The 17,733-nt window shown below is 42.3% G+C and overlaps 1 protein-coding gene across 1 annotated transcript in view; it reads left to right on the plus strand.

The window, feature by feature from the left end:
• The window catches only part of TBCE (tubulin folding cofactor E), a 66,285-nt gene extending 48,857 nt beyond the window's left edge, over positions 1-17,428 (plus strand). Inside the window, 6 exon segments of the mRNA XM_068231833.1 lie at positions 374-479; positions 482-520; positions 4,901-4,969; positions 5,949-6,008; positions 7,477-7,568; positions 15,834-17,428. Coding sequence (XP_068087934.1) covers positions 374-479; positions 482-520; positions 4,901-4,969; positions 5,949-6,008; positions 7,477-7,568; positions 15,834-15,926 — 459 coding nt within the window. The 3' untranslated portion in view covers positions 15,927-17,428.
• Positions 17,429-17,733: the final 305 nt, after the last annotated feature.

Consider the following 17,733-nt stretch of genomic DNA (forward strand, 5'->3'; position numbering starts at 1 on the left):
CCTATAAAGGAGGCAGATACAGAGAAACTAAAGTATGTTTATAAATCATAGAAGAGGCTAATGTCCCATTTCTGTAATTTTTAGGCCATTCGGAATACAAGTTCTGAGTGGCCAAATCCAATACGTCTCCAGTTTTAAAAGGTTTCTCTGATTGTTCCCTCCACAATATATGTGTATGTTTCAAAGCCTACATTTAAAAAAAAAAAAACATTTGACAGTTTTAAAAAGGAGACGTTGTTTAATATGTCCATATTGTTTGTAGCATGCAATAATTTATATGATCTGTCTAATTTTTTAAGCAAACTGTATTTTATAATATGCAGTGCTGAATAAGATGTACATTATCCTATACAAATGCTTTTATTTTTAACAGATTTTACCACAAGAAAGGAAGGGAGCTGAACTTGACTACAGAAAAATGTTTGGGATTGATTGGCTAAAAGCAGGTGGAAATCAGAACAGTGAATTAAGTAATCCCTCCTTCTAATAGAACATCCAAGATACAATAATCTTGTGGAAAGTAAGAAACACTGAGCTCTTTGGTTGAAACAAAACTAAGGTTTTCTATGTAACAAGCCTATCAGATAAGTCATACTTTCATTTCATACAACGCCCACATAGTGCATATTTGGATTTTTTCATTGTACAATGGTCATCCGGAAAGTAACAGCCTTTCAATTAAGGAAACTTTTTTTTAGACACACTCCACATAATCTTTATTTAAAAAGTGTACCTCACTCCTTTGCTGTGTCCCGGGTGGCTCCTGTCACCCGCAATAGTGCCCAAAAGGCTGGCCGAGTGGCACTTCATCATGCATGTGCGGCCCGGCCAGGCACACTACCTAATCGCGCTCCAGTGGTTGGGAGCGTTCTGCGCAGGTGCATAACGCTCTCAGGGACAGGAGCATGATGGGGAATGTGCCTGGCCGGGCCGTGCATGCGCAATGAGGTGCCACTCAGCCAGCCTTTCAGAGACTATTGCGGGTGACAGGAGCCACCTGGGGACACAGTGAGGATCTGAGCGGCCTCAAGGTGGCTTAAAGGGAACTGAGCACATTCTCTTTCAATGCAATATCTCCTGGCATAGAAGCTGCCATGTTACCCCCCTCCCCTTCTCACATTCCTTATTTACAGAAGTCAGAGATGCTATCTTGACACATTGACACAAACTCGGTCTTTGAAGAAACAGTCCTAATTACTAACCCCCTTTGTTGTCTAATAGCATTGTTTACCTCTTGGTAATTAGCCCAATAAAACAATTAGGGACCTGAAAGCTCTGCGGCCGGGGACGGCCGGGCAGCCCTGCTGAAACAGGGTAATTAATCTACTTTGAATGTAAAATACAAGGTAAAATGAAAGTTTATTTTAATAATGAAACAGATTGTCGGCATGCATTTTTCATGTGCTATAGAAATGTCCTGAATGATAAAAAAGGTGCTCGGTTCACTTTAAGGAAGCCCCAGGTAAGTATGGAACCTGAGATGGCTCACTGCTAAAGTGGATTTATTGTTGTATTCATAAAGTGCAAATAGTTTGTGCATATCAATTGCATTAAGTGCACATTTGTGCATAGGAGGCACATATCATGATGGAGGATTAGAAGGAGGTGGTGGTGGGTGAAGTGCACAGGATGCCACTTTTCACTTATGGTTAGGATAAATTGATGGGGGGGACTTCATGTTAGCCTGACAGATGAAAGTTAAACTACACAGAAACAATACCTTGTGTGGCAGCTGTTACTGTCTGGCTGACCCTCAAATATTGATTAGTGAATTACAGTATGGCATGCAGATCTGTATAGCTCGACGCACAGCTCGACGCACATCTTGCAGCTACGTAAGAAGCTCATTCACACTGCTATGCAAATGCAGCGGATCTGCTTAGGATGCACTTGCATCATGTTGTTTACATTACCTGCTATTTCCGCTGCATTTGCGTTGCTACCCGTCCGCTCGTTCACCGGCAACTTCAGCCACTTTTCCCATTGTTCGTGTCATCCTCCGCCTTCCCAAAAACAAAAAAAAAACAAAGTGAATCCTATGTAGCAACAGGTAGGGTGATGCTGCCCCTTACAGTCTGCTGCCCTGAATCACCTCCTACAGTCTGATTCATGGTAAGGCCCGCCCTGCGTTTGACAGTGTAAACACATCCAATTAAGATTGGATGCATTTACTATCCGTTTTGGGGTTTAATTCCATTCTGGTAAATGCAGTGTTTTTTTGCTGCAGTGTGTACAGGCCCTAAATTAGCTCACTCAGTCTGACCACATCCTTTTCAGAACTATAATTATTAAAGAGGAACTTTACTGTATACAATTTTATAAATAAATACAGGTAGTCCCCGGTTAACGAACGAGATAGGGACTGTAGGTTCGTTCTTAACCTGAATCTGTTCTTAAGTCGGAACAATGTGCTATCTCTGTCCCCTGTACCTCCTCTGTGCCCCCCTGTGCCTCCAGTGTGCCCCTCTGTGTCACCTCTGTGCCTGCTTATACAAGTTTAAAAGCCATTTTTTCTTTGAATTTTTTAAAATCGATTTTCTCAAAAACTGCAAGACCAATTTCTTTGGGGGCTTGTTCCCATGGAAACACTGAATCCATGCCGTTCGTATCGTTCGTCGTTCGTAAGTCGGGTGTTCGTAAGCCGGGGACTACCTGTATTGTCAAAATATGCAATTTAACCATTTAGTCAATGGTTGCCCCACTGTAGACTCTTGCCAGACACTGATTTACATTACATACGCTGTAGCAATATTCTATGAAATGCTTGTTTACTGTTCAGAATCAGTAATGCATCTAAATCTAACCCTCCCTGTAGTCAGGTCCTGCATTTTTCAATTACAATTGTCCCTTTGAGCCAATGTTTGGTGCTGCCCTCCCCTCTATGAATTGCAGTAGCTCTGTCCATGTTTAAAGTTGGAGGCATGACCCATGTATGTTTAATGACCAGCACCACCCTCTACCTTTTTTTTGGAAATGGTTGATATGATACCAAGGGAGGGGCTGTTCTGTAAAGGCCACAAATGGTTTAACAGACTACTGATGTTATGCCTCGCTAAACATATTGACCAATGTCTTTAGTTAGGATGTGTTTTATGACAATTTTGTCCATTTATGTTCCTGTTGTTTTGGATGGATGATGGCATAGTGCTAGAAGAGAGGGGGTTATTTTTGAAATTCACAGTAGGTGGTCCTTAGAGCTAAATAATCCTGTATATATTTAAGGTTGATAAAGCATTTATGATACAGCGCAAATCGGCACTTATATGAAGGAGGATTGTGAGGTTTACAGCAGGATCTATTACTATGCACGGTCTACATTTTTTTTGTGCTACTTTATCAATGTGGATTCCCACTAGGAATATATGTGGCAGATATGTTGAGGTGAAGAGTCTGTTACACTTAAACTAGTTAACATTCCAGGACATAGGGGGAGATTTATCAACGCATTGCCGACAGTTTTTTCTTCTTAATCTGTTCTAACCAGCAGGGAGAACAGTTCTGCATGATAATAACGTTCTTAAATCCTAGTAATAGTGGCAGTTTAGCATGAATTTCTAGAGCTGCACTAGTTAAGAGAAGTGCAAATTCATCCCTAAACTTGCACAGATTAAGAAGTGCTTGATAGCAATTCTACAGATGTAGAACTGCTGGCTAGACGTGATTGCAGAGTGCAGGCTAGACATGATTTGTGATGTGCTCCTCCCCCCTGCTGAATACCTCCTCAGAGCCTGTTGCTATCAATACAGCAGGTATGTTGGTTACCTCAGCAACAGAAATTACCCTCACACACTGCACTGAGAGACCTTCCTAGCTCCTCCTATTATACAACAGTTTTAGAAGGAATCTGCACTATCTAATGATTTCTTAAGATGCCTGAGACAGTTCTGCATGGATTTCTAAAAAACTACCAATATTTTGTCTCAGATACTCTTGATAAATCTGGTCCATAGATTCTTCGTCCTAATTAGTGCTGCTTTATGTTTCAGGACGTAGAATCTACATTCTGCATAAAGACTGCCTCCCACTGCCGCACGTGTGCATGTGCGTACACATTATCGTGCACATGTGCGGGCATGGTCATGCACGAGCCTGTGTTAAATGTGAATAGCAACAATCATTCATATAGTTAAGCAAAAAAAAAGTTTCAAAAAGAAAAAAAATTAAAGTGTCCTGGTCCTAATAAAATAAAAATTGTTTTGTTTTTGTTTTAACCCCAGCCTAGCCTATTAACCCATTGTTAACTCCTGCAATACCTATACCAGTTAAACTTTTAATGACTGCTGCCCGTAGCAATCGGATGCAATCGCTAGGACAAAAGTTTGGGGCCCCAATGCCTCTACAGATGTATCACTCTGCCATTGCTTAGCGGTGCAGCAGTATGCCCCCCCCCCCCCCCCCCCCAAACAGTCACCCTAGGAAAAGCATTTCATCGCTACAGAGCTGCAGGCAGGGAATAATGGTCCGCCACATGCTGAGCTATTAATAAAATATGGCATATGGGGTATCATTTTAACCGGAAAGGGCCGCATAATTCATTTATGTGTTTTATAACTGTGGGATGTGTCATGTTAAAATTAGGAAGGGTGAGATTTGAAAAAAGTGTTTTTTCTGCATTTATGCCCAATTTTACCCAAAGAAAGCCCTAGAAAAAAACAATATGTATATGACTAAGATGGTATAAGTAATTAAAAAGTTACTGCTGTATCAAAGTGACACCGCTAAAGTGTCAACAATGTCAGGAACCTTAAAGGGTAAAAACCGTGGAATGCGAACTGGTTAATGTGGAAGTATCACAAAAAAAGTCTAGTCTGTTTACTGACAATGTTACCTTTTAATGTGGGTACTACCTTTAATTTAAGAGGATTGAGTAAGTTTTTTTTTCTTCAAATATTTCTTACAGGATACGGTGCTCCTGATGAAGGGGAAATCAAGCCACAACAACCAGTAACCCTGAAAAATCAGCTGCTTTGTGAGTTTTATATAATTGTGTTGCATCATCCTACTCCATTTACCAGAAGTCCAATGTAGAATTGATGAGACCGGTAGTGTTTTATTGCTGTAAGCAGTACAGTGCTATGCAGCCATCATTCCCCCTACCACTTCTCCCTCTTGCTCGCTTTAGATGTTCCTTCCATCAGACATGGTGGAGGCAATTGAATCGATTTTGGCTGGTAAACTTACTACGTTTATGGCCGGCCTCAGACTGTGGTAGGGACATTAGACTATGACTAATTTAGGAACATTGCATTTTGAGTCCTCTGACAGTTAAGCCTCATATAAATGTACCCGGCCAAGGTGGCTGACAACGAGCGCCTCTGCCAAGAAACTAGCGTGTCTATGGTGGCTTTCGATGCCTTGGCCAGACATTAGCCTAGTGGATCGATTCTGCTAATCGCTGGATGAAATCTTTCTCTCCAACACATAGCAAAAGAACACATTGCACTAGCGACGCTTCTGTACAGCCTCAGCCTGCAATGTCGTCCAAGGGATCGTATTCCGATCCCCGCCAGGCACAATGTGTCATAAGTGTGTATGAGGCTTTAGTGACATCAACAATTCAATTTATAAGTTTTTCAAGTTTTGCAAAAAATGTTCACATATATGGTATTCCTTCATCTAATTTGAACTGATCATCTAACTAGTAGTAATTTTTTTAAATGGACTCCAGAAAAAAAGGTCCAGTTAAAACAGCCTTATTTTCTTTCTGGATGTTTAAAATTGCGCAACCACATGGATGTGTTATTCATCCAATAGAATGGTACATACCTGCTCGACAGTGCAGCAGAAACAGGGTCACAGCTTATTTGTAATAGTTGCACTGTGAACAGTGCCTTTTTTTTTTGTGAACTCCAGAAAAGCATTTTTTCTGACACCCTCCTTTTCTAATTACAGCAGCCGTTCAGTCTTCTTGTACTAGCAATCATATATTCCTATTTTTTGTTTTATAGCTTTAACTATTAAGTGTCCTGACAAGCCAGAGAAAAAGCCTATAAAAAAGAATCTTCCTGGTATGTATGTACGTTTTGTAATTATTATAGTATGTAGTATTAGTATACTTTGCTTGTGTACTGCAGACATAGGGTGCTGACCCAGTGATATTCCTATATGTAATACCGGTACTTATTTCAGCCTTTTATGTCTTTCTTTTTCTTTCTGGACTTTGACCTTTAACTCCGTGGTCCTGATGCTGACTGTCTATTTCCAATCCCTGACTGACCTCTGCCTGTTCTTTGACGCTGCTTGCTCACTGCCTGCCTGACTTTGGACTGTTACAGAATTGCATTTAAACTCTGGCTTGGTATTTTTCATGGATTTATTTTGTATATTAACTTCTCATTGTTCCCGACAACCATCTTTCCCAATATGATTCCAGTAGCCAACCTTTAACCTTTTTGTGAAATTACGGTTGCCCTGCAATGGTTCCCTTTTTGGCTGTTCTTGTTTGTGAACTTAATTTAGTTGGTAAAGTTTCAATTGTGAGACTCAGCACATTTAGGAGTTACCGCTACCCTGGATTCTAGATGCCAGATAGCAGCATATATTAGTGAAAGTGCAGGATTTATAAAACAGGAAGGAAGTTTGAAGACAGTGGACTGCTGGGAAAGATGAGGGGTAGTTATATCATGGTGGAGTTGTTGAACAGGGGCTGGAGGAGGGGGTGTGAAGCACTCCCCAGTTTATATCCCTTAATTCACCTCATGGATGTGTTTCCCCATATTTCCTATTTTGGGGCTCTACTTTTTGTTTTCCATCAGATTTTTAATGTGGTGAATGTATGCACCTTTTGATTAATGATGAGTTAGTGTCTGATCCACACATTATTATTATTCTTTAGTATTTGTAATTCAATTAGCACACAGAGGCTGGGTCTGCGTATAATACCCAGCCTCTGTTGCTATACTGTTTCCCCTAGTCTCCCCCCTGTGCTCTGCTATGCCCCCATAAATCAAACGCTGTGCTGGCGACACGCAGCGTGTCACCAGCTGGCTGTTTACCTCTGAAGTGTCACTCTCGCCGCTCCCCCATAGCGCCGCTCCCCGCCTGCGTCCCTTACCTCCAGGAAGGGACGCAGGCGGGGAACGGCGCTATGGAGGAGGCAGGGGAGCTGCAAGAGTGACACTTCAGAGGTAAACAGCCAGCTGGTGACACGCTGCGTGTCGCCAGCATGGCATTTTATTTATGGGGGCACATCAGAGCGCAGGGGGGAGACTGGGGGAAACAGTATAGCAACAGAGGCTGGGTATTATATGCAGACCCAGCCTCTGTGTGCTAATTGGATTCTTAGAATCCACCTCAGGTTCTCTGTAACTGTCCCTCAAAGGGGCTCACAATCTAATCCCTACCCACGTTAACATGTACGCATTTGTATATTGTTTTTGTTACACACTGTCTGTGTTACAACCTGTACAGCAATATGCTCTATGAATAGATATAATAATGATAATAGTTACATAAATGTGTGCTTTGTCATTTTAGATTCTATGTCTGTTCAGAAGGTAAAGGGCTTATTGTATCGTTTACTGCAAGTGCCGGGTTCTGAGTTAAGACTCTCTTATGAAAGCTCCAAGGTAAAGAGCATTTCACACGTGTATTAAAAGTATTCAAAATAAATTGAGTATTAATAAAAAAAGCACTGCAATTTCACATTGCCTTAGGCAGTGGACACACTTGTCTATTCTCATGTGTATTTTCTGCACAGAAAAACTGATTTTAACTGAGAAATTAAAGGGGCACAATGGCAAAAAATTAGTCTAGTGGGAAAACCTTGTTATTATGTACCTAATATTAGGAGCATCAAATACTTAATATTTTTAAATGTCTGCTTGAGAGGTTTTAGCCAGCATATGTAGTAATCCTGCCTGACGTCCCCCTCTGCTGACTCTGCTGCATTGTAATAGCGGATTTCTCCTCTCATGTCTCTCAGCTGAACACAATGGAATGCGGGGGGTGGGGGGGAGTGCGGGGGGGGGGGGGGAGTGCTGTGGAAGATCGTAGATAAACAAATAAGCAAGATAAATTACTTGGTTTCTTCTGCATCCAGTGCTATGATGTTCCCCAACCCGCCATGACATGATTAGTTTACATATCCCATACAGCTTGAGCACAGAGAAAGCAGAGTATAAATCAACTGTAATAGCACTGAGAGGGGAGAGTATGTCACATAGTTAGAGAAAACGACGGGCTGTATCTCTGCATATGCTGTTAAAGTTTTCAAGCCCACATTTAAAAAAAAAAAAAAGCCTAAGTAACTGAAGCTTCTAATATTAGCTAAATTTTACAAGGTTACCCTAATAGCCTAATTTTCGTCATAGTGCCCCTTTAATCAGTAGGCTAGTTTACACTTGAATGCCTTTTTCTCGCACAGAAAAAAAAACTGACATCCTGCACACTGTGTGTGGTTTCTCTGTCGGTTATGTTAACTGCTATAATAAAAATGCATGCCTTTTTCTGCATACAAACACACATAGTGTGCAGAAAATGCATGCAGAAAAACAGAATTGCTGTAAAAACAGCGCAGGAGATTTGGGCGCAGCCGGCACCATCAAGGCCGTAATAGGAATTACAGCTATAGCAGCGCTCAGTGAGTGATTTGGGCACCGTCAGAAGATGAAGCACAGATCCCTGCAAAAACACTGTAATTCGCCTGCCACCAATAGCTGGAAGCCGAATTACGTCTTTCCCCCATTATACATGGCGACCTGGAGGGGGAATAGTAATTAACGCCACTGGGATTTGTACAGGACCACGGTAAGCCATTTATTGGCTTTCCTCTGTGCCAAAATCTCCCAGCGGCCATGTAATGGCTATGCAAAAAACGCACACAGAAAACAAAGACAACATTGTCCCTTGCCTTAACCTCCTTAGCGGTATGCCCGACACATACCCGGCGTAGAACATTTTTTTTTTTTTTTTTATGCTTGAAGATTAGGAAAAAAGTCACGTAAATGAGTAGGAAACACTGTACTCGTTTGTTTATATAGGTGTACATGTATAACCCCTTGGGCCATATGCAATTCACTTTTTTTTCCTAAGCTTTCTCCTAGGTGATATTTTCATACCTTATCAATAAAATGCCTTTTAAGCCACCAGCCAGCAAGAAAATACATAATTTTGGCAGTACTTTTTCACCTACTTTTTGGTACTTTTCCAGTTGCAGAGTGCGAAAAGGTTATTTTAAACAGAAGATGCAAAATTATCTCCTAGGAGAAAACATGTATAAAAAAGGGAATTGCGTATGAGACCATCTTAATTAAAGTGAACCTTTAACTGATGAAAAAAAAGAATTTAACTTACCTGGGGCTTCTACCAGCCTCCTGCAGATGTCCTGTGCCCACGTCGGGACAAACCAATCCTCCAGTCCCCTGCAACGAGCCAGTTTAGTTTCTCAAAACTGGCCAGTTAGTGGCCACTGTGCCTGCGTGGCCCTGGCTGCGTGCCACCTCAATCATGCTCCCATCGCCGCTCCTGCCACTGCCATTTACAGTGCATCTCTTATTTCTGTAAACTGCAAAAATTGACAACACACACATACTGCAGCATATCTATAATATCTGTGTATAACTGGAGTGAAATACAAAATTCAGCAATCTATTCTTCTGTGAGTACCTTAAGTTGGGCATGCAGGGGTCAATAACAGCCTAATCCAGAGAGCTTTAAGTCACTTCTTCATTAGAAAATGATAGTCAGAGCCCCTGTGAGTTTTAACTATGTTTTTAAATGTGGAAATGTCCATTTTTATCTTGCAAAAATTCTTAAAATATCTTTAATTATACGATTACAGTAGCAATAAAAAGTATGTGAACCCTTTGGAAATATATAGATTTCTGCACAAATTGGTCATAAACTGTGATCTGATCTTCATCTAAGTCACAACAATAGACATTCACAGTCTGCTTAAACTAATACCACACAAATAATTAAATGTTTCCATGTTTTTATTGAACACACCATGTAAACATTCACAGTGCAGACGGAAAAGCTATGTGATCCCTTGGATTTAACAACTGGTTGAACCTCCTTTGGCAGCAATAACTTCAACCAAACCTTTCCTGTAGTTGCAGATCAGATGTGCACAACGGTCAGGAGTAATTTTTGACCATTCTTCTTTACAGAACTGTTTCAGTTCAGCAATATTCTTTGGATGTCAGGTGTAAATCGCTTTCTTGAGGTCATGCCACAACATCTCATTCGGGTTGAGGTCTGGACTGACTGGGCCACTCCATGATAGGGTTGCCGCGATTTACCGGTATTACGGTATATCACGGTTTTACAATGCATGATAACCGTACCGTGCACTTTTAGGAAATACCGGTTTAGGCTGCATTTCCGCATCCACCGCTCCGGCATTGTCCTGCTCTCCGTCTCCCTCGGCAAGCTCCCAAAGCTAGTTTACATTGCGGGAGGCTTGCCGACATGTGTGCAGCAGACTCTGGGTGGTGAAGCGTGTCCTGTGATGACGCGGCTGGAGCGCACACAGAGATCTTTTTCCCCCTGCAATGTATCTGCTTGTGTTTTTTTTTTTTTATTGTGGACTGTACCACAAGAGCAGAGGGGGAGACACCAGGCGATTCAAAAAATAACTACACTAAATGAGAAAAGGCTACAGCCTGTTCTCCCTCCTGCTCGATGCACGCAGTCTCCTTCCTCCCCCGACTGCAGAGTTGAGCTTAACACTGATAAAGATCAGTGTTCAAAGGAATGGCCAGCGCTCCTCCCCCATGAAAATGAACACTGCCGCCCGCCCCGGAGAAGGAGAGAGAGAAAGACACACTGACTGCACGTGTAGGAGTTGAAGCTATGACGGCAGATAAGCAGCGCTGCTGTGGGAGAGGTGCAGTGTTTGAATGCAGCCAGTGTGTATATTTATGGCATGTGTGTGATGTGTCTGCCTGATATGTGTGTCTGCCTGATGTATATGTGTGTGTGATGTCTGAGTGATGTCTGCCTGATGCATGTATCTGTGTGATGTATCTGTGTGTGTGTGTTTGTTGTCTGCCTGATGTCTGTGTGATGTGTCATGATGAGTCCTCATGCCCACTGCTCCCCCCTGTTCTCCTCTGTCCCCCTACTTTGTAAAGAAATCCTCTGCTGCGGCTCAGCCCAGGACTGCACTTAATACATGTCCGCTCCCCCCATTTGCATTCTATTTTTCAGCTCTGGTATCCTTTAAAGGAAACCAGAGATGCAGCATAGTGAAAGTTTTTTTATACATACCTGGGGCTTCCTCCAGCCCCATCATGCGCACAGATCCCTCCCTCGCCGCCATCCTCAGCCTTTTCTATCGCTGGTACTGAGTCCCAGAACTTCAGCCAGTCGCGTCCAGAAATAGTACTACGCCTGCATATATTATTCTCCGCCGGAGCGCAGTGCGCATGCTCAGACTGAAGTTATGGGACTCCGTACCAGCGATAGAAAAGGCTGAGGATGGCGGCATGGCAGGGATCTGTGCTCATGATGGGGCTGGAGGAAGCCCCAGGTATGTATAAAACTTTCACTATGCTTCGTCTCTGGTACACTTTAAGATGTATAGTGAAACGCACCACCAGCATTTTTAAAGTAAAACTGAACTCAAAACGTCCTCCTCTCTGCTCAAAAAGATATGCAACAGCAATTTCTCTTTGTTACAGCTGATACAAATCCTAAAATAAATCTGCACAGTTTCTACTTCCTGATTCATGGAAGCAGACATATTAACCTACTGTGCTTTCAAATGGCCTTATTATCTGCCTGCTCTGCCATGGGCAGTCATGTGACACGGGGAGAATGACAGCCAACAAAATATCAAATTGCTCTATTGGCAATTTTGGATTGAGATTTACTTTTGGTATTGTTGGTTTTTTTGACATTTAGAAGAGTAAATATTTCAAGCATGACAAGAGATTAAGGGTTTAACAAAGAGTTTGTTCAACTTTGACCTGTTCTCATTTTATAAGGGTAATTGTAATAAGAATAATTGCGTTATACCGTAATACCGTCATACCGTGGTATTTTTTTTGACGGTTATCATACCGTGGATTTTCATACCGTTGCAACCCTACTCCATGAGGCATATTTTCTTCCGTTTAAGCCTCAGCTGGTGGACAAGTGGCCTTAAGTTCTCCTGCAAAATGTCTTAATAAACTTGGGAATTCATTTTTGCATCCTAGCAATCGGTTCAGGCCCTGACGCAGCAAAGCAGCCCCAAACCATGATGCCCCCACCACCATACTTCACAGTTGGGATGAGGTTTTCATGTTGGGGTGCTGTGCCTGTTTTTCTCCACACATAGGCCTCAATTCACTAAGCTTTAGCAAACACTTTATCAAACGTTTGATAATTTACCTCATGAGTAAAATCTAATTTTGAATTCACTAAGGTGTTGTAGATTTATCAAATGTTTTATCGATAAAATGTTCAATAAATCTATAACACCTTAGTGAATTCAAAATTAGATATTACTCATGAGGTAAATTATCAAATGCTCGATAAAGTGTTCAATAAAGCTTAGTGAATTGAGGCCATAGTGTTGTGTGTTTCTTCCAAACAATTCAACTTTGGTTTCATCTGTCCACAGAATATTTTACCAGTACTGCTGTGGAACATCCAGGTGCTCTTTTGCAAACTTTAAACATGCAGCAATGTTTTTTTGGACAGCAGGGATGTTAGAATATGCCAGAGCCTTTGTAAGTCTTTAGCTGTCGCTCTAGGATTCTTCTTCACCTCATTGAGCATTCTGCGCTGTGCTCTTGCAGTCATCTTTGCAGGATGGCCACTCCTAGGGAGAGTAGTGGCTATGCTGAACTTTCTCCATTTATAGACAATTGTCTTACCATGGGACTGATTAACAGCAAAGCTTTTGGAGATACTTTTATAACCCTTTCCAGCTTCATGCAAGTCATAAATACTTAATCGTAGGTCTTCACATCAGGCAATGCTTCTTGGGAAAAACAAACCCAAAACTGGTGTGTCTTTTTTTTTTTTTCAGGACAGGGCAGCTGTAACCAGCACCTCCAATCTCATCTCATTGATTGGACTCCAGCCGGCTAACACCTCACTCCAATTAGCTCTTGGGGATGTCATTAGTCTAGGGGTTCACATACCTTTTCCACCTGCACTGTGAATGTTTTCATGGTGTGTTCAATAAAAACATTAAATTATTTGTGTGGTATTCATTAAGGCTAGGTCCACACTTGTCCCCTGCAGAACAGATCTGTTTAAAAACTTTAAAAATCAATATAATGTAGCAGGCCGCAAGCGGGGAACTTACTTCCTTGCGCTCCACCACTCGCCGCATCACTTCCTGTAATGCTGTCCAATGAACATCAGAGGACAGCACTACAGGAAGTGACGCGGCAGCTTTGGGATGCAAGGAAGCAAGTTTCCCGCTCGCCGCCTGCTACATTATATTGATTTTAAATTATATTTAAATGTGAAACTAGCTTGAGGGGTAGTGGGGACAGGGGGGGGGGGCGACCCCCCCTCCCCGCTGCCACCCCCGTCCTGCCTGCTATACCCCTCCAGCATGGTGGCCCCCTCTCACCCACAGGCTGTGACACAGAAATGGATCCGTTCCTGTGTCCAAAACTGCCTGTGTAGAGGGGGATCAGTTTTTCCATTGCTTTTCACTACCCCTCCGTGTATCCTTGAAAATGTTGCAAATCCGGGCCATCCGTTCAGGTTTTGAAAACGGGTCCCCGCAAACGGATACGCTTTTTTTTTTGGGTGAAGACTGCTATTTTTAACATTGCTATCCGTGGCTCCGGTTTTGATCCATCCTGAAAAACGGAGCCATAGAGACGTTTCCGGACCTAGTGTGGACTAGGCCCTAAGAAGACTGCGATTGTCTATTGTTGTGACTTAGTCAGATCACATTTTATGACCAATTTGTGGAGAAATCTATAGACTATGGCCTCAATTCACTAAGCTTATCTCCTGTTTTTAATAACATTTCTAGAGTTATCACCATGGTGATAAGGCATGCAGTATTCAGGAAACATTTTACCTCAGGCAAACCTAAAGTTAACTCTTCTGTTTTTAAGTTAACTCTTCAATCTTTAACTCCAGAGTTAGACAGGTTGTTAATTTACCTCCTCTGTAGTTATTTTCACATGCAGATAATTAACTACAGAGGAGGTAACTTAAGGAATGAAGAGATAAAATAACTCTCTTACTGTGTGGAGGTACGTTTTCTCTTGCCTTATTATCTCCAGCATGATCTTAGTGAATTGAGGCCTATATCTATGATATATAGACTTCAGCAGAAATCTGATCAATAACCTGTCACAGTGTTAGCATTGCACCATCCAGGAATCGAATGTTTGGGACCAGTGGACAAAAATGTGTGTGTATGGCTAGTTTAAAGCAAGTCTGAAGTGAATTTCAAAATAAATGATTTTTTTTATAATAAAAAAAACAGATACTCCCCTAAGGAGAGGGAAGGCTCTGCCGGCCTCCTTGTTCCCTCACAGGCTGCTCCTTATGAATCTCCCTCTGTGGGAGACTTCTGCAATCTTCGTAAGCACTCGGGCTCCCGAAGACTAGAGGCTCTGGACTGCGCACACGCGAGTATGTCAGAGAGGGTGCTTGTGCATGCGCAGTATGGAGAAGCCCACCTTCAGAAGCCTGAGTTCTTCCGAAGACTGCCCAAGTCTCCCCAACCCAGTAGAGAGCAGTCCACAACAAATTGATCGTGGACAGCTAACAGGGGAGCCTGCAGGGGAACACTGAGACCGGCAGGAGAACAGTAAGGCTCTATAGGACCTAAAAGCCTTCCGTCTCCTTAGGTAAGTATATGAGTTTTTATTTAAAAATTTGCTTCAGACTCTCAATTAATATGATTTATAGCACTGCAAGCAGATACTGTATGCGGAACAAGGGTAGGGGTGAACAAAAGTTAGAAGCCACATAATTGTTGCTGAGGTGTGATTAAAAACTGTCATTATATGATTGCTAAATGCTACTCCCAAAAGGTTTAAGTGCAGCAAACTACCACTGCTGAGGTGCAACATTGCTAAAAAGTAAAGGTGCCCATACATCTACCAACTTGGTAGCCAATCGACCATCCGATTTGACTATTCTCGAATTGGATGAAAATCTGTGCTGCCAAGTGCATGCCCGATCGATCATGAGACCAATTTCGATCAGACATGCTGCAAGATGTTGGCCCCCTAATGTCCAATGTGCAACCCACCCTCACCGACCGATCTCTCTCTAAGATTTGATTAGAGATAGTTGTCTCTTGGTTGAAACTACCCAGCATCGCTAGATGTATGGCTACCTTAACCACTTCAGTACCAGCACCCTCTGCCCCCTTAAGGACCAGAGGGTGCTGGTACAGTAAACCGCCGCTTCCCAACGTATCGCCGCTAAAGTCCGCCGGTCACGTCGCTCTGTCCCCGCCGCAGACTGCTCTCTCTGCCGTCTCTATGAAGGCAGAGCGCTGTGCGCCGGTCAGGAGCCGCTTTCATTGGCTCCTGACCCTGTCACTCAATGTAAGCCAATGGGAACGGCTTACATGAATGGCAGGGCCAGGAGCCAATGAAAACGGCTCCTGCCCGGGTCACAGTGCTCTGCCGTCATAGAGGCGGCAGGGCAGCACATTGCGGCGAGGACGCGCGTTGAATGGGACGTAGAGTTTACGTCCGGTCAGAACCGCAGCGCCACACGCCTGCCGTAGATTTAAACTGCGTCGCTCCGCAAGTAGTTAAGGAGTTTATCTGACTGTTTCAAACAAACATAATAAGCAGAGCTGTCAAGACACATTGCCACTTCATCATGTTAGTGTGTTTTTATATTTTGCTAATGTAAAAGTGCAGTTTGCTAGGTTTTATTTTAATATACTTTTTATCTTTCAGATGGAAGGCAAAGAAATTGATTTAGAAAATGACTTGAAGCCTTTGCAGTTTTACTCAATAGAAAATGGAGACTGTGTGCTGGTTAGATGGTGATAATAAACATGCAGATTTACAATAGAAATATGAAATAGCGTATCGCTTCAATAAATACTACAATTATGCACTTATAAAGCCAGGAACTGAGTTGGCACTGTTGTATTTATACCACTTGTGCCCATGCTATAGTATAGTCACATCCGCTCTGCCACCAGTTGTAATAGAAAAATGTGATGGTTAGTCTGCAGCAGTTGATGAGCACAGCATCCGTGCTAGCATGCAAGTGAGGAACTAGCCAGGTTGTACTACCGTGGAGTCCAATCTCCCCTGTGGGAAAGAGGGGGTCACTAGATTAACAGGTAATGCCTTAAAGGGGAAGGGGGGGCACTAGAACATGCCTGAAAAATATATGAAGGGGAGAGGCTCCACTAAGTCTGCAGGGAAAGCAATAAATATGATAGGGGGACCTCTAGATCACCAGAGTAAGCTTTAACAAAAAAAAGGGGGCTTTTACTATGGAAATACTGTTTTGCCACCTTTCATAACCTTGTCTGCTTTTGAATCCACATCCTTTGCATAATTAAGCAAATAGTTAAATTTTCTATTAAAAAAACAAAGAAAAAAAACTTTTAATTCGCACCTTTAGACTTCTTTATTATCATTACAGTACTAGCAAGGAAAAAAACATCATTCAGCAAGATAAACCTTTATTTCAAAATGTGGTATCACCATACATTGTACCAGCAACAATATAATTAATGGGATAAATAGCCACATTTAATCAAGATCACTAAGGTGTCGAGTAGAGATAAAGTTATTGCTGATTAAATAGAGGCAAATATATAATGTCAAAACTGCTATAGCCCATAAGGGGAAATCCAGTCTAGGTGCGAAGTGCAGCCTATATTGTATACTTACCTCGGAAGGGGGAAGTCTCCGGATCATGGAGAGGCTGCCCCCATAATCCTCAGCTATGCCGATCCAGCAATGAGACCCCAATGCACAGTCACACTGCACCTGTGCAGTAGCATGGATCTGCTCATGCTTTGGAAGAAAAATCCCGCCCAATAGGGTCCATGCTATTGCACAGACAGCTTGAACAGTAGCACAGACCCGATCAGGCTCGGCTTTTTCTGCCAGAGCCCGAGCAGATCCGTGCTACTGTGCATGCACAAGCTGTCTACAAGCTATTTTTTAGGAGTTTCAGCGCTGCATTGGGTCAGTAAATGAGGGCAGGGAAGCCTCACTAGGATCCAGAGACTTCCCTCACCCAAGATGAGTACCCCATAGGGCACACTTTTCCCTACACATACACTTTCAGGAAAAACATGGTCACAGAGAGCGGTACTATGGTTCCCTGACAGATTTGAATCACTTGCAAGGAACAGCGAGTAAATATTGCAAAGGCAAGAAGTGCCATACTGATATACTCCTACCCTAGAAGACTGCCGTAATTAAATCAAAAGATGATTCAACAAGGTATTATTGTAACAATGTATACAAAGTATTATTGTAACGATATATACTCATGCAAGATTTTTATTAAATTATTTAGTTTACCCTCCAAATTTGTTTTTTAGTTGGACTGAACAGGTTATGTCACTTTAACTCTGGTACAGGTTTTAAAATGTATTGTGGTCTCATTTTCTAACATTACAAAAGCCTGGCATTTTGGCAGGAGTGTGTGCCATTTATATCCACTGTATCTCATTTAAGAGTGCAGAATACCGATGGCCAACTTGATAGAATAAAGGCAGGCAGACCTTGTATTAAGGGAGGAAAGTCTACATTTGCTTTTGATGTAACTACTCAGATCCTTAAAGTAAACCTGTGACAAGAGGAACCGCAGGTTTTTACTTACCTG

This window comes from Hyperolius riggenbachi, chromosome 4 (assembly GCF_040937935.1).
Source record: "Hyperolius riggenbachi isolate aHypRig1 chromosome 4, aHypRig1.pri, whole genome shotgun sequence".
Lineage (NCBI taxonomy): Eukaryota > Metazoa > Chordata > Amphibia > Anura > Hyperoliidae > Hyperolius > Hyperolius riggenbachi.